Here is an 18167-nt window from a genome sequence, read left to right on the forward strand (position 1 = left end):
TTGTTGATGATAAGCCAGCTTTCTCCATGTATCATTCAGCCTCTATTTAGACAGAAATGAATAGAACAATTGACCTATGGCTAAGCCCCGCCCCCTCCACTCACTCGGACAAACTGTCAACATTCGTTGACGGGCGCTATGGCAGCTGTGACAGTCAGAGAAATTTCACAGGAGGCAATTAATCACTTTTGGAGACAGAAAAATGAAATATCATCTCGAAGTCACCAAAAGGGCCTTCATTAACAGGTTAGAGGTTTTCACTCGTCTTTTCACCCCTTTTCACCCCGCTCATTCCGGTGCTTGTTGTAAATAAACAGAGATCGCTAAGTGAACACCTCCTGCAGCAGCAGCACATACACACTGTACTGCTACAGAGCTAACTGTAGCTAACTGCCGCTAACAGGTCGGCCGGCTCGTTAACAAGAGGCTCTTGTTAACGAGCCGGCCGACCTCGTTAGCGCTCGTTAAGACAGAGTCGCTTGATTTGATATTGATAGATATTGATTTCTTACGGCACACTTGTGTGCCGCGGAACAGCGGTTGGGAATCACTGCCATAGGGAACCGGGTTACTGCTCCCATATTATTGGGCTATACCTTGTGTCAGAGTTGCATGTACCCCATGCACACCGTTTGACCATTTTAAACTTAAAATCTCAACAAAAAACACATAAAAATGATTGAAAACGGACTAACTCCAATGCATTTCAATGGATGTGGAAGCAGAGAATGTCCGAGTGTATTGAGTTAGCTATGCGCACTGTGATTGGCTCATCGCGTTTGGGGGTGTGGCTTAGCCATAGGTCAATTGTCCAATGAGAGCAGACATGCCAAGTTTCATATTGTGTTTATGAAAGATACATATGTTTATAAAAAGCTTTACATTTTGTATTTACATCTGTATATTCATTAATACACTATATAGAAGATTTAAAATGTTTGAGACAATGTAGAACAGTATTTTTTAACCACAGCTAAATCAATCAGGTGCATAAAAATCACTTATCAGTATACAAAAATCACATGGAGTAGTTTCTTTTTACTGTAGTGTCAGTTAAAACATGCAGTTCTTCTCTTTCTCAGTTTTCTCAACAGCTGAAGAGGTCACACCTTTTGATATTTAAATGCCAACACTATTTTCTTCCCTTGCCTGATCCATGTATGTGTATGGGACCTCCAGACTTTTGTTTTGGCTTTGATGACTGCACTTAACACTTCAAGCTCTCCTTGCAGAGCCTTAACAGCTTGCATGGGTTGTCTGTTGTAATGGCCAAGAGGGCCCTAAAGAGATGAATGATAAAATTGAAAAGTTTATTTTTACCAGGATATTTTTGCTCCAATGACATGTTGATCTACAACTTGGACATAAATGTCCTTCAATTATGTAATTACTGTATTGCATCGTGATGTCTCTGGCAATTAAAAACTTTCAAAGTCATGCCGAGGCGAACTGCTGAGCAGTCGTTCCACTTCTTTGTTCCACAATGAAACATTTCAACAACTATTTGTACAGACAATAATGTTCCTCAGAGGATGAATACTCATGACTTTGGTGATCAATTTAAAGTAAACTTTACTGCACTTTATGGGTGCAATATGTCTCAGTATATGTCTCAGATAACACAAACAGAGATTTAGGTGTAACACCATAAAGATAACACGTTACAGGAATACATTACTTTAAGTAATGATGTAATATAGCATGCTACTAGTAGATTTTAGTAATATTAATACATTTACTGAATTTGCTGAAACTGGGTAATATTTTATAGTGAAAATGTTATGTGGATTTCCCTCACGTCTTTTGGGTGCTCTCCCTTGACTCTTGGTGATTTATTAAGAAACCTTTACCTGTTGCTAAAGTAACGCTACAATGCACCTCAATGCACAAAAAAAATCACATTATAATTGGTCAAAGTGTTACATTGTTCCAGTGTCTGGTGTTCACAGCTGACTGCTGTGCTGAGCCAGTGAAGATCACCATGGTGACGAACTTGACCACCTCAACCACGGTGGCAAAACTCAGGAGAATTACAGAGGATAAAAAACATAATACTTAAATATGTCTAAATGACTAAATTAAATTAAATTACTTCAATAATAGTCGATACATTTGCACATACGTATATTACAGCTAAGATTAAGCTCCTTTTTCATTTTTAGCAATATAATCAATATATGGTCAGTCCCTTTAGTTTTAGCTCAGCCAGCCTAGAAGATAAAAGCAGAAAGACTTTACTGTGATGCCTTAAATTGCCTTGATAGGCAGGCATTGGGGTAGGCATATGCCTTAAACCTGAGCCCCACTTATGTGTGTCTCACGGTTCACAGGTGTGTTGGAAAAACTTACTACCAATTCCTTGTTGGGTTCAGTCCTTTAGTGAGTACAATTGCAGATGGTGTTGTAGTCCAGGGTTAGTGTCTTTGTGCAGACTCACTCTGTTGGTTCCTCTTGCCTTTGAAGTTAGCAGAAAGACTTGTGTTGTGGTCTCTGGGTTAACTTGCTGTAGTTAACTGTGTGATATATCATGAATATTAAACCAAAGGCGGAGGTTTGGATGCATTTTAGTTTTGAGGTTATCAAGTTAAAATGTGAAGAAGCTCTGAGCTCTCAGGAATAACCTTTCTCAGGCCTGTTCAGCTCCTGCTGCCGACTGTACAGGCCAAGATGATGGTTGTCGTCACATACTCTCAGGGCTTAAAGAAGAACCCATTCAAGTTTTAATTTGTTGATATAATACAGTCGGCTTGCAGAACTCGTCTTTCTTTTATGTCTTCTGTGGTCAGTGAGCAGCGTACAAGCTAATTCCACAAACCTGTTCCCTCTCTGAAGCAGCGCACCCTGTCAGTGATCTAACGGTACATGGGAAAGTTGTAGCTGTCTCCCTCAGGAGATTTCACTTCTAACTTGGCATGGAACCAAGAGTGTTCTGGGAGTGTTAGACGCTGTTTGTCTAGCTCTATCAGAACCAGCTTTCCGATCGAGGCAGGGCAGGATATGGTAAACTAGACTCCTGGAGTAATGACGGTAACGGTTTGATTATACAAGAGATAGAGATAAACTGTATTTAATGATAACTAAGAAATGAGCTGTAATACATCCTGTATATGTACAGTATACTGTTTAACGTGCCTGTAATCTCATATACCCCTTGTCTACCAAGCCTGGCCAGTGCTCAATCTTTGGTTTTCGACTGATAAAAATCGCTCTCTGCTAGGAAAACTGGTTCCACATTGGCACCAATCCTCTGCTGGTCTTGAACCGCGAACTGCCTACGTCAGGGGCTGGGGGCGGGGTTATCTGAGCAACAAGACCAACTCAGTGGCGTTGAGAGAGACCGACTAAAACATGTATCATTCATTTATTTGATTTGTTTAACTGATATGGGGCTAGCCAGCATGCTAACGTTAGCGGGCTATCACTAGCATGCTAACCACAGACTAGGCTAATGTAACGTTAGCACCTTATTTATACAGGCCAACATTAACATCTTACGTTCAGTGTCAATAAGAATGTTTTTGGCGTCCATCAAGATGAACAGCACAGATGTGTTGTAGAAACGATGTAGGCTGCCGTTATTGTTATACTTGTCGAGAGGGCGGAGACATATACAGACGGTAACAGTGACGTAATGACGTGGGCCTCTAGCCTTTGGTAAAGCAAAACAGGTTCAAAGCTGGTTAGCAAGTTGAACCAACTGCGAACCAGCATTAGCACCAGGGCTTTGAACTGGCCCTGGAAATACTTTGGTCGTAAAGGGGTAATATAGGTAAAGATGGAGAAACAAGAGTATGTGTTAAGAGATGGACATTTCTGACTTTCTGCTGATAATATTCACCTCCACGGTTCATCCAAATTAATCAGTTTTATCATTACAACGTCACATGATGTGAATTGATTCATTTATTATTGTCCTGAGACAGAAAAACATAGAACAATAGTCCATTTACAACAGTCAAGTGCAAATTGTCATATTTTCTCAGGAAAGATGCATGTCTTGAGAAGAAACTTCTCAAAATTAACAGCTTCACATTTTGTTTTTTACATAAAACAGGTGGTATGGAAATAAAATATAAGCCTAAAATGATGACATGTAGTACTTTCTTCTCACTGTAGTATCAGTTAAAACATGCAGTTCTTCTCTTTTTCACGTTGGTTATTATGAAGCTGAATTTGGCTAACAGCTGAGGAGGTCACACCTTCCGATATTCAAATGGCTACACTATTTTCTACCTCAGTTGGATCCATGTATGTGTATGGGACCTCCAGACTTTTGTTTCTGGCTTTGATGACTGCACTGAGCACTTGAAGCTCTCCTTGAAAAGCCTTTATCAGCTTGCAGGGAACCTCCTCACTGAAATGGTCCTCTGGGTACTGGCCGAGAGCCACCTGATGAGACAAAAATACATTTAAAAACTTTTTTCGCCCACTAATGTTTCAGTGTTTTTCAAACATGAACTATAGCAATATAATTTACTCAAGTGCCTCAAACAGGATATTAAGGCTCTAATGACATTTTAACCTACTTTAAACAACTTGAACATAAATTTGATAGATGTAATTTTTTCATGAAATTTCAGGCACTTACGAAGTCAGAGGACTGCTTGCTGAGCAGCCACATGGTGGACATTCCCTGAACTGTTGTGTTGACATCAGGGAACGTCTGCAGCATCGTAGCCTCACTTGTTGTTCCCTTTGTGGTTGGTGGAGGAAGTTGCAGGGAGATGGGAGTGTTGGGCATCCAGCCACCATAGTCATACTGCAATGAAAGAATTATTGACGAATTAATGAAATTAACTTTGATTAATACTTTTTTTTAAAGCCATGCCATGTCTTCACACTTATTTAGTCAGGTAATCTGAACATTGTCGAGTTAAGTGGCCTGCTGGGAAAAAGGATAGTTGGGTCCAGATCAACCAGGATGCAGAGTCCATGAGAATACATCAAGAAATTGAACTAAAATGTGTACAGACATTCAAGATCCCCAGAAGATTAATCCTAACAACTTTGGTGATCCTCTGACTTTTTGTTTTTTTGCTAATTAGCACCTTTTTAATGGTTACATGTTAAATTGACATTGTTATATTAGTGCACATAACTGTAAATGGCAGCATTGTCATTGTCAGTGTGTTAGCATTTGTTGCATTTAACTCAAAGCATCAAATGCCTGCAAACAATCCTCAAGACATCTCAAGGCCGGATTTCATCCATTTTTGTCTGGTTCAAAAGAGACCTGCAAAATCTCTTCCACAAAATTCCACAAAATATAGCAACTGTATTATCCATCAAATCAAAATGACTCACCTGCCCAGTGTTCACAGCTGAGTGCTGTGCTGAGCCAGTGAAGATCACCATGGTGACAAACTTGACCACCTGGGCCACGGTGGTAAAGCTCTGCGGGATTCCTGAGAATTACAGGTCATAGACTGCATTACTTACAGCATCTAGATGGCAAAACTTTAACATATGTGTAAATTGTAATAATAAAACACCTCATAAATATGCACATTTGTCATCATTGGGATCAAGCTCCTCTTTAAAGCCTACCTGTGTTTGCTTGGGAAAGGAATCCATGTTCGAAAATGTCCGAAATCCACTTCTGCAGTTCAGAATCTTTCCGGACCTCGGCGTCACTCTTGTAGTGCAAGCGGAGCACTCCCTGCACAAACCTTCGAGAAATGTGGATATATTATGTGAAACACATTCCTTGGATAACAATCAATGTTTTGTACACACTGCAATAGCAGTGACACACATTTTAACAAGAGAGACAATTTAATGAGCATCTCTTAAGAATGATCAGCTGTGTGATTTTTGGGTGCAATGTTACACAGTTGATCATACAATTTTAAAGGAAAAGTTTGACATTACGGAAAATGTGCCACATGCCTACTAGTTGAGATGTGCATTTAGACAAATGTGCATTAAATATGCTACATCCAGGGTTATGGTAAATTAGCATAAAGGCTCGGCCTGTTTTCAAAGTTCAAATATATGCCCTTTAGCGCCTATGAATGTTACTAATGCACACATTTCATCACTTCTGATGAAGCTGCACAGTTTTACAAACTTTATCTATGCTAGCTAGTAGACAGAGCAGAACTGACTGTTTGTGAATGTTAGCGATTCTTTTTGGGGTAATACCTCCGCAAGGCAGGCTGCCCATTCACAAAATGCTACGAAGATTAAAATAAAAAAACCTCATAATGGCCTGTTGGGACGTTATGTTCAACATTGATTTATACATTACAGAGCTGTATGTTAACTTTTTTTGCTCATAGCACTGGTGCTACAGAGGCTGAGAGTTTTGTAGCACAATCCAATGGAAAAGGGGAAAAACCGACTCCTCTCGCTAAACTCTTAGGGTAATTGGTGTCAGATTTACAAATCCCGTAGGCACACCGGTTCACCATCTTGCCCAGAGCTCAAAGCTTGACGGACCTCTTAGTAACGGTTGCTAAGGTAGGATTGGACAAGGACCATTCTAGGGAGGTTTTTTTTTTTGCGAACGGTCAATTGGGCTTTATTCTACAATATTTGGACAGCTTTACTACCTGTATATGATATCCCAAAGCTTGAGTCCATCATCTCTGTAGTAGAAGTTCGGCACATCCTCCAGCCCACGCTCAGCAATGTCGTCTGGTATGCAGAGAGAGCTGTAGGTCATTGAGGACAGAGATCTCTGCAGGAGTGTCATCATACCCTCCCCACCAGAGGCTGCAAACTAGTAAGAAGTCAAATATGGAAGGGCAATAGTTAGAGACAAAAATGGCACAATATATTGAAGCAAAGCACTGTTTAGGTAATGGTCTACTGAGCATGTTGGTCTTATCGTACCTGTGTGAAAACTCCAGTCTCAGATATGAGAACAAGTCGAGCTAAGTGGTTGATCTGCAGAGTGTAACGAGTGTGGGGTATGAGGAGCTGAGGGAGAGAGGGAGCTCTGTTAAAAACGTTTATATGTTAACAGCCAACCATACCAGTATGAAAAAAAGGAAACTATATACACACTAAAACATCATGATCCATCAACTTTGGAACAAGAAAGAAGAAAACTACAACTCAGTTCAGTGTTCTCCCTTCAGTTACCTTGTACAGTGGGTGCACCATGGGCAGGTTGCGCAGCAGCGACACTGCAAACACCTCAGCCAGCAGATGAGTGCGCAGCAGGTGAACGTTGAGTTGATGCTCGTTGAAATCTGCACTTCTCACAAAAATCTTGGCCATCAGCCAGTCGTACTCAGAATCACTAGGGAAGAAGATGGGATTGTCATCTGCTGGAGTCTGCTTCAGCTGCAGGAGAAGAAAGGGGGATGTGGTTCTTTTGAATTTTGTGATTTTGGGCTCTACAAATAAAAGTGACTGGACTTGATGTGGTCTTTCCATTTTTGTCATTAGTTCCCCCCAAATCCCCAAATATATTCAAGTGCTAATCTCACCTGAATGGCAATTGGCATCAGTTTATCATCAGGTGTTTTGTGGAGCAGGACCAGAGGAGCCATCAAGTACTGCTTCTTCCCATTGATGGTGTTTGTTTTCAGTCCATCCAAACGCTTGTAGTCACACAGGAATATGTTGCCTTTCTGTATAAAATTTGAGGGAGAATAGAAAATGATTTGAATCTCATGCATACAGTTTGGATATTGCATATTCTGAGTGAATATGTAAGATCAACAAGCAGTTCATAATGTCATGAGGCAAAACATGATTTTAACCCAGAAACCAATCAGGCTCAACATAATCACCTTCATTTCATCTGCCAAGCTACTCTGACCATGGAGGAAGACCATGTTGTCAGTGACAGGGAAGTTACCAGGCAGAGCTGAACAGCGTCGGATCAATATGGGGTTGACACCGTTTAGAAACTGGTAGCCGAAAAAAGCGTCCTCCTTCCAATGGTCCTGGACATATTCTGGAGAAAGACCAGAGTTGAGGTGTCAAACTTTGGCAATAAATCTTACTCTATGACTGACATCAACTTAAGTGTACACTGCAGGTGAAACTGGAAAATGGGAAACAATGTGCTCCACACGAGCCACGCCTAAAATTAGGATACTTCTTCACGTTAAGTTACATATGCCATCAGCCCAAGGTCTCCAGTTCTGCTGGACAAGGTGTCCAGCACTTCCTAGACAACTTTGAACTTGTGTGTTTTCCCTTTTTCAGAGTCAGTTCATGGTCATCATTCCTTGCATCCACTGTCCCTGCCCTTGTTTCTAGTGTTTGCAGTGATTCAGTATTTCCTTTATTTCCATTTATTTGTTTCCTGCCTAATTTTAACTTTGACCTGTAAGTCTTTTTAATAAATAAATAAATAATCAAACATTTTTCTGCAGGCTCCTCATCATGAAACTGCATCTAGGTCCAAACCTGCCTTCCTGAAATTATGACACCAATAGGCTACTCAGCATTCAGTATTATCCAGTACATACCAGAACAGTAATTTATCAAACAACCATGTTAGTACCTGATATTTCAGTCCGTTTGCAGCAGAACACACGATTGATAGAATCAATATCAGTCCACTTTTCCTTGCAATTAGACAGTCCCTTCAGTTGCAGCTCAGCCAGCCTGGAGAAAAAAAACACTTATATGAGGACACAGATATCTGACAGAAAGTGAGGGCTTAACCTTAGAGTACGTCAAAGGAATTAGTGCTTTGATGCACAAAAAATAACATGTATTTAGATGTATAACATAAAATTCGAGGTCCTCACCCAGTGGATGCAGTATAGAGAAACTCTGTGGTCTTTGTGAAGGAGAAGCGGACCTCACAAGGCAGGTCAAGAGGGTTATCTGTCTTTATGCAGTGGGGTATTCCCTCTACATACACATCCCAGCTGGGAAAATACAGAAAAGCAGAGTAGTGAGGAACTTTCCACAGTCTAGTTCCCAGTGTATCTGCAGTTATAATCAACCATAACTTACACAGTTTCGCATATATTATAATAAAATGCATTTTCATAAACCCTGGCTGATGGAACTCTCATATATTGCTATTTATATTATCTTGAATACATTCAACCAAAGGTGGCGGATGATTGGAATGATGTTATAGATTTAAATTGTGTAAAATCTCTCACCGATAGTCTTTCTCTCGCTGGATCAGCTCCTGCTGCCGACTGTACCTGCCGAGATGATGGTTGTCTTCAAAGACTGTCAGAGCTAAAAGAAAGAACCAAGTTTGACAATGTTATTATATAAAATCTGTAGGCTTAAATTTACTCCAGCCTCCTTATAGTCAGAATGTGTCTATGTGTCTATTTATGTCTTTTGTAGTCAGTGAACAGCATACAAGAAAAGAAAAGAAAATTTCCACAAACCTGTTCCCTCTCTGAAGCGGTGCACCTCGCTGTCAGTGATCCAGCGGTAGATGGGGAAGTTGTAGGTGTCTCCCTCAGGAGAATTAACTTCCACCTTGGTAGGAAACCAAGAGTCCTCAGGGAACAGTGGGAGACGCTGTTTGTCTAGTTCTACCAGGACCAGCTTTCCAAGGGAGGCAGGGCAGCACACATAAAAACTAGACACCTGGAGTAATGACAGAAATGATTTGACTTGATTTGAAGATTTACACTTCCCATTACTTAAATCAAGCTCATGTTTCATCCAAAGCTACTTAAATTAAGTGCAATAAACCATGTGGATGAACTCAAAAGAATGCAAATATCATGCAAGCACACCATCAAAAATGCTGAACAGCTTTAAGTGTTCCATTAAGAAAAAGGAAGAGATAAAGCAAGATAAATCATTCAAAGCCAGTCAAGAAAACAAGGCGTGATGATGAAGTTATTTGATAAACAAAGAAAAGCAGTTAAATCCTAATAAACATTTCAGAATGTAGAAAATTGCATAAAAATAAACAATTTTATGCAATGTGTAATGTCCCTATAGGCAAATTTGAGGAATAGTGTGATGCATTTAAACATAGAGAGAAATATTTTAGACTTACTACTCCTTTCATGAAAGATGAAGCTCCTTTTAAGCCCATGAGCCACTTGTGTTCGCTTTCCCCGTCCGTACCCACCAGCTTAATGAAGACATTGTTGAAAGTGGTGGCACCAGCAAGATATCCAGTGGATACGGTCACTTTGTAAGTCACCATTTTCACTCAGCAGAAGAATCCTGGAGGGCAGAGAATACTAATAACCATTCTGAGCACTGATTAGGTTAACTGTCACTACATGAAAGTGAAAAAATTATTAAAAATCCTGGTATCAGAATGAAAAGGGCATTGGAAAAAGGTATTATAATAACTAATAATAAAATCGTCTTTTTTACTTTTTACAGCCAATTCTTTGCTAGCTTAAGTAATTTCAAAAAGCCTCTTACCTGAAAAGGAGACCAAGAAGTTCTGTTCATGGACTGAACTTTTGATAAAAGATATCTCAGCCCGATTCCTCTTTTTATATGTACAGTTATGAGGGAGTGTCCAGTCAGTTGGAAAAGTCAATAGTCATCTCTGGCAAAGGAATGTTTCACATGTACAAACAATAAGTGCACTTGTGAAACCACAAGATGATGGGAATAGAGTTGTTTTTTTAAAAGGCATTGCAACAGCTGATTTGACGAAGATACGCCCGCAATTTCCAGTGAAAACATCAAACAATGGGAATATATTTTTAAGCAAGTTTAGGCTCATTTCGGTTAGACTGATTCTTTTTTTTGATGACAGGTTGCCTAAAGCAAATTCAGCATAATCAGTTACTAAGGTGACTTGTGCAGGAAATAACCCTTAATGACACAGGCCCCTGATTAAATGCTTCAACAACAAAAAAAGGAAAAAAAGTTTACTCAGATTCATCAGATAGTTTTATTATAAACAACTGTATTGTTCAATAGAACAATATACATTTAACAAGAACAGATCATGTGTTTTTTTTTCTTTACATTTTATATTTACATTTGTGATTGTTTCTGATTAGGTGCCCTGTATATTAATCAATACATTATATGGAAGATTGAAGATGTTGGAGTCAACTTAAAACAGTACATTTTCCCCAGTTTCAACAGTTAAATCAATCGGGTGTAAAAAAAAAAAAAAAAAATCTCACATACATTAGTTTCTTCCCATTACAGTATCAGTTTAAAACATTCAGTTCTTCTCATTTTGGTTAATATGAGGCTGGATTAGGCCGACAGCTGAGGAGGTCACACCTTCTGATGTTCAAATGGCCACACTATTTTCTACCTTCGCTGGATCCATGTATGTGTATGGGACCTCCAGACTTTTGTTTCTGGCTTTGATGACTGCACTTAACACTTCAAGCTCTCCTTGAAAAGCCTTTATCAGCTTGCAGGGAACCTCCTCACTGAAATGGTCCTCTGGGTACTGGCCGAGAGGGACCTGGTAAAAAAAAAATTAAAATGTTATACATTTTGAAGACATTTGTTATTATTTTAAAAGTTTGTTGCATTTGGGATATTTATCAAACGTAGACTAATATAATGATCAGCTGTAGAAAGTGAGCATTTATGTAACTTGTCATGAAATCTCAGGCACTCACGGAGTCTGAAGATTGCTTGCTGAGAAGCCACAAAGTGGACATTCCCTGAACTGTTGTGTTCACATCAGGCAATGTCTGCAGCATTGTGGCCTCACTTGTTGTTCCCTTTTTGGTTGGTGGAGGAAGTTGCAGGGAGATGGGAGTGTTGGGCATCCAGCCACCATAGTCATACTGCAATGAAAAAATGATTGACAGATGAATGATTAAAACCTCTGGAAGTCTTGCCACGGCAGGCTGCTGGTCGGTCATTCTGCTACTGTGTTCCACACTGAACCATTTAAACAAACATTGGATACGCGACCATGAAATCTGGATAGAAGATACAATTTGTACAGACAATAATGTTCCCCAGAGGATGCATCTTGATGACTTTTGTGAATAACTCAAAGGAAACTTTTACTGCACTTTGTCTCAGTTGTCTTCCAGCTACCAAAAACAGAGATTTATTCATCTTGTATCATGGCCAGTGTTGGGCATAACACTATACAAAGATAATATACTAATATTACAGTAATATAAGATTTTAGTAATGATGTTATATAACTCGTAACCGATAGGATTTTGGCTAATTTACTGTGCCAAGTAACATGCTATGAACTGAAGTAGCTGAAACTTGATCATATTTTATGGAGAAAATGTTTTGTGTTTTTTTTTTTAAATAAAATTCCCAAATAAATAAACCTTTATTTGTCTGTAAAGTAATGCTACAATGCAAATTCATTTACAAAAACAGCAACATAATATTGATCATAAATGTACAGGCCTCACCTGCCCAGTGTTCACAGCTGAGTGCTGTGCTGAGCCAGTGAAGATCACCATGGTGACAAACTTGATCAACTCAGCCACGGTGGTAAAACTCTGAGGAATTCCTGAGAATTACAGAGAAAAAAACTGTAATAGTTATAAGTGTCAATATGATTACATTGTTAACTTGTGTTTGCATCCTCATCAATAGTAAATACATGTGCACATTAAGATTTCGCCCACCTGTGCTTGCTTGGGAAAGGAATCCATGTTCGAAAATGTCTGAAATCCACTTTTGCAGTTCAGAGTCTTTCTGGACCTCATCGTCACTCTTGTAGTAGAAGCTGAGGACCCCCTGAACAAACCTTGAGAAATATATATAATAAATGTATAAAATTATATAAGTTCTGTAACACACATTCTTGGATTAAATTATACATTTAAACAATAATACAAAGACAATATTTTGTGAGACAATTTAATTACCATTCTTCAGAATGATCAGTTCTCTTTTTATCAGTTTTAAAAATGTGGGTACAGTGGATTATACAACTTTAACAGAATAGTTGGACATTTTTGGGAGCATGCCCAATCGCTTTCTCACCTCAAATTAAATTATACAGCTCATGTTTGTCGGTCAAGTATGGAGTTGCAGATGGGTGGCAATTAACGTTATCTTAGTCCAGCGTAAAGACTAGAAGCAGGGAGAAACAGCTAGCCTTGCCTTCAAGTTTAAATATATGCCCGCCAGCACCTCTAAATTTGACAAACTAATTATTTTTTTCCAATATCAGGACACTGAAGTACCTGTGGATGACGTCCCAAAGCTTGAGTCCATCATCTCTGTAGTAGAAGTTCGGCACATCCTCCAGCCCACGCTCAGCAATGTCTTCTGGTATGCAGAGAGAGCTGTAGGTCACTGAAGAAACTGATTTCCTCAGGAATGTCATCATATCCTCTCCACCAGAGGCTGCAAACTAGAGTCAAATATAATAGTCAAATATGTAAGGACAATAGCTAGAGATAGATACTGATATTGACAAAAAAGAAACATGGTTCATGAAATGTCTGTTGAAGTACCTTACTGAAAACTCCAGTCTCAGATATTAGAAGACGTCGAGCCAAGAAGTTGATCTGCAGAGTGTAGCGAGTGTGAGGTACGAGGAGCTGAGGGGAAAAGGACATTTGTTCGTAACACTATACATGTCAGTCACACTGTTTATACACAAAACAATATGATTCATCTCTGCAGTTACCTTGTGCAGTGGGTGCACCATGGGCAGGTTGCGCAACAGTGACACTGCAAAAACCTCAGCCAGCAGATGAGTGCGCAGCAGGTGAACGTTGAGTTGATGCTCGTTGAAATCTGCACTTCTCACAAAAATCTTGGCTATCAGCCAGTCGTACTCAGAATCAGTAGGGAGGAAGATGGGATTGTCATCTGCTGGAGTCTGCTTCAGCTGCAGGAGAAGGAAGGGGGATGTGGTTCAAGTTGGCAATGGGCCTATGGCACATGTCCCACCCTCACCAAAAGGGAAGGGAGGGGGGTAGATGTAAGTGTTCCCTTCAACAGGTGTTGTCGAGACCCCCAATATCTTTGGTTATCCTGGACTGAGGGTGGAATGGTAACAAAGCATGCGTGGGCTTCCTGTCATCCAAATGTTAACAAACTTTTAAAACTGCCATTTACTGAGGAGAAAATGGACACTGTAAGCCGTAGGCACTTCCTCTTGGTGGACAAGTCCTGATTGGCTGGCTAGATTTATGTAAGTTTCAGTGGGCAAACGCGTGTTGGTCACTGGAGGAGAGTCCAGTGGAGGGAAAAACTTCACAGCTGCTTTTTCACAGTCATGGTTGCTGCTACTTGCAAAGAAACTATACCTTGCTTTAAAAACAATTACAGTTAGGTTAGGCTTCCTTTTATATGGGAACAGTGTTTAAACGCTTTTTTAAAAAATTGTTTACCAATACTCCAATCTAAATCTTTACTATTAGCTATATCTGAATGCTAATCTCACCTGAATAGCAATTGGCATCAGTTTATCCTCAGGTGTTTTGTGGAGCAGGACAAGAGGAGCCACCAAGTACTGCTTCTTCCCATTTATGACATTTGGTTTCAGTCCATCCAAAGACTTGTAGTCACACAGGAATATGTTGCCTTTCTGTTTAATTTTTTTTTAAAGAGATGAAAAATGACTTGACACACATGCATGCAGTAAGTGCAAAAGGCAATTCCCAAATCAAACGTCATGGGGCAAAACATGATTTTAACCCATAAGAACCCATGGTGACACCCGTGTAACAAACACTTTAAATCTTCTAGAATCTCCCATATTCAGCTTTATGCTTCACCTTAACTCATTAAATCCCTTAGCGATGTATACTCAACACCCTGGTGTGGTGGTCATGTGACTTTGACTAGAAACAGAAATGTGAAAAAGTAGCTAATTTCAAAAATCATATTTTTGTTACGAGGCTAAGTTTAAACTAATTTATTCTAATCCGTTAATAGGGCGTCCTGTATTGCATTTAACTTGTTCGGACCATATTTCCTGAACAAATGAAAGTCACAACTTTGATATATGTTATGGAGATGCAAACAAAAAAGCAAATGGTTATTTGTTTTTATTTATTATTGATTTAGTCTTATTTTGTTACTTAAAAACAAATCTTCATTGTTAAACAGCACTATTAATGTAGCAGTTTTGATAAATGTTGTGGAGATGCAAAGAAAAGGGCAAATTTGTGTCTCTGTAAGCAGAAAATGTGTCTATTTTTTATTTTATTTTAAAATAAGAAATATCATAAACATAAATACCATAAACCCCCCAATGTATTGTATATGTCACATCACAGATCTTTGACATTGAGGGGTAGAATTTTTGGTAACACTTTATAATAAGGTCCTTAATAACCATTAATTAACAAGTAATAAGGCATTGTTCTCACTTTAGATCCGGTAGTTGCAAAAAGCATAGCTAACTTATAGTTGACTTATAATAGATGAGCAATAAAGTATATTTTAATATCAATAAGCAAACAAAATAAGATTAATAAAGGCATGGCAAAGATATAATGGGTGGGTCATGGGTGTTTGTAATGCCATTATTAACACTTATATAAGCTTATAAACACACAATAATGTTAATAAGCATCTTGTAAGGACTTACAAGGGCCTTATTACTTGTTAATTAATGGTTATTACAAGGACCTTAATATAAAGCGTTACCGAATTTAATACTGAGATCAATTAAGCTCAAGACAATCACCTGCATTTCACTGGCCAAGCTACATCCACCACGGAGGAAAACCATGTCTCCAGTTACGGGAAAGTTACAGGGTAGAGTTGAACAGTGTCGGATCAACATGGGGTTGACACTATTTAGAAACTGGTGCCCGAAAAAAGCGTCCTCCTTCCAATGTTTCTTGACATATTCTGGAAAGAGTTGAACTTTGTTGAGTTTTAAACTTTGGGTTAGAAAATCTGAATCCACCACTGTTAGCAGATTAATTGTACACTGCATGTGAAACTAGAAAGTAGCAAACAATGTTTTATGCATTAGCAAAGCCTAAAATTATGAAACTTACACATTTAAAATGCAAATATATTTTCTTGTGTCACATTATTTCCCCAATTTATTGAGCCAAGTAAAGAAACCAATTAACTATTCAGTATTCAGTCGTGTTTTCTTAGGCAGATTGGAAGGTAGAGTTGGATCCCTGATTTAATACAGTTAAATGTACTATTATGAATACATTACCAAGTATTTTCATTGAACTACCACTGGTACCTGATATGTCAGTCCTTTTGCAGAAGAACACCTGATTGATAGCATCAATGTTAGTCCACTTTTTCTTGCAATTAGCCAGTCCCTTCAACTGCAGCTCAGCCAGCCTAGAAAAAACAAGCATATAGCTTTAAAACCTACATGAATTAAATTGTTTAGTACTTTGACACACAAGAAGTAAAATTTACTAAGATTCATGATGTTTTTAATGAGAAAACTATATTCTGATCAAATTTGAGGTCCTTGCCCAGTGAGTGCAGTAAAGCTGAACTCTGTGTTCTTGGTGAAGGAGAAGCGGACCTCACAAGGCAGGGAAAGAGGGTTATCTGCCTTTATGCAGTGGGGTATTCCCTCTGCATACACATGCCAGCTGCAAAAAGTAGAGAAAAGAAGAGTGGGGAACTTTGAATTATTCAAGCAAAGGCAGTGGCGGTTCTAGACCAATTTTACTGTGGGGACCAAGGAGGGCCAGTGTTTAATCAGAGGGGCACATTAGCACATAAAAAAATGGCAAAGATGATATTTAAGCATTCAAAATCTTTATTTTAGCTTATTTAAACATCTCATTTAAGTATATTTGGAAGGTAAAAATACACTGATTTAAACAATGAGACTCACCAACAATAACAGGGGTTTTTTTGTATGACAATGACATTTCTCATTTTTGTGCACAATAACTTTTTTTATTTTGAAAGTGCATTACAGCCAGAATGATCTTTATATATATATTTTATTGCACAATTAAACTATTATACAATGTACACATTCTGGGTTCCTTTTGTGTACAATGAGATATTGTTTGAACAAATAAAAGATTAGAATTGTTCCATTGTTCATTGTTATAAATTGATCATTTTATTATTAATTTGACACAGGGGCCACAGCAGGGGCCAAGGGCTTCTTCACAGGGGCAGTGGCCCCTGTAGGCCCCGGTGTAGAACTGCCACTGAGCAAAGGTGAAGGAGATTTGGATGCATGCTAGTTTTGGGGTTCATTAAGTTAAAATGTGTAAAATCTCTGAGCTCTCACCGATAGTCTTTCTCTCGCTTGCTCAGCTCCTGCTGCCGACTCTACCTGCCAAGATGATGGCTGTCATCAAAGACTCTCAGAGCTTAAAGAAAGAAACAAAAACAAGGTTTAAAACTGTTTATATTCAGTATGTTAGCATTAACACTCCATCCTCTTTATCGTCCAATGACACTGACCACAGACGACAAAAGAGAAAGATGAGTTTGTCTTTCTTTCTTGTCGTCTGTGGTCAGTGAACAATGTACAGGATGTCTGACAAGCTAATTTGCACAAACCTGTTCCCTCTCTGAAGCGGTGCACGTCGCAGTCAGTGATCCAGCGGTAGATGGGAAAGTTGTAGGTGTCTCCCTCAGGAGATTTCACTTCCACCTTGGCAGGGAACCAAGAGTCTTCTGGGAACAGTGGCAGACGCTGTTTGTTTAGCTCTATCAGAATCAGCTTTCCCAGGGAGACGGGGCAACACACACAAAAACTAGACACCTGGAGTGATGACAGAAAGCGGTTTAAAACATTTATACTTGACAATAAATGTATGTCACTGACGCTTTTTTCCAAAGCAACTTACATAAACTGCATTTTAACCAATGTTGACACAACCCAAAAATTGCAAGAACCATGCAAGTAAATCAACTCCACCTAATATACTGAATTGCTTTGAGTGCTGCATTTCAAAACGCTAAAAAGATCAAAACAGTTGTAGAGCCAGGACAGCATACAAGAGATGGGAAAGAAGTGCATTTGACAACTTAGAATTGAGCAGAGTTGTAAGATCCCAATAATTAGCACACAATAATGACACAGTATTCAAAAACAATTTTATGTATGATTGTTAAGCATTTAAACATAGAGAGGAACTTTTCAGACTTACTACTCCTTTCATGAAGGATGAAGCTCCTTTTAAGCCCATGAGCCACTTTTGTTCGCTCTCCCCGTCTGTGCCCACCAGCTTAATGAAGACATTGTTTACAGTGGTGGCACCGGAGAGATATCCAGTGGATACGGTCACTTTGTAAGTCACCATTTTACATACTGGAAAGTGGAAGAATTATCAGTTACTAAATAAACTTGCATGCAATTAAGCTTTAGAAAATACAGGTATCAA

General features: G+C 39.0%; 1 protein-coding gene and 1 pseudogene across 1 annotated transcript; both read right to left on the bottom strand.

Annotated features, from left to right (window-relative positions):
• Window positions 1-3940: 3940 nt before the first annotated feature.
• LOC131968734 (arachidonate 12-lipoxygenase, 12R-type-like) lies at window positions 3941-10346 on the bottom strand. The gene is made up of 15 exons (XM_059329737.1): window positions 10330-10346; window positions 9950-10122; window positions 9324-9528; window positions 9084-9165; window positions 8718-8840; window positions 8468-8571; window positions 7746-7912; window positions 7440-7583; window positions 7090-7293; window positions 6838-6924; window positions 6555-6724; window positions 5548-5669; window positions 5305-5405; window positions 4589-4759; window positions 3941-4389 (listed from the first exon to the last, which is right to left on the bottom strand). Exons 2-15 carry the CDS (start codon window positions 10100-10102, stop codon window positions 4210-4212), a joined length of 2013 nt encoding a protein of 670 aa, XP_059185720.1. The 5' UTR covers window positions 10103-10122; window positions 10330-10346; the 3' UTR covers window positions 3941-4209.
• Window positions 10347-10886: 540 nt separating this feature from the next.
• Window positions 10887-18086, bottom strand: LOC131968361 (polyunsaturated fatty acid lipoxygenase ALOX15B-like; annotated as a pseudogene).
• Window positions 18087-18167: the final 81 nt, after the last annotated feature.

The sequence above is a fragment of the Centropristis striata genome, chromosome 1, assembly GCF_030273125.1.
Source record: "Centropristis striata isolate RG_2023a ecotype Rhode Island chromosome 1, C.striata_1.0, whole genome shotgun sequence".
Classification (NCBI taxonomy): domain Eukaryota; kingdom Metazoa; phylum Chordata; class Actinopteri; order Perciformes; family Serranidae; genus Centropristis; species Centropristis striata.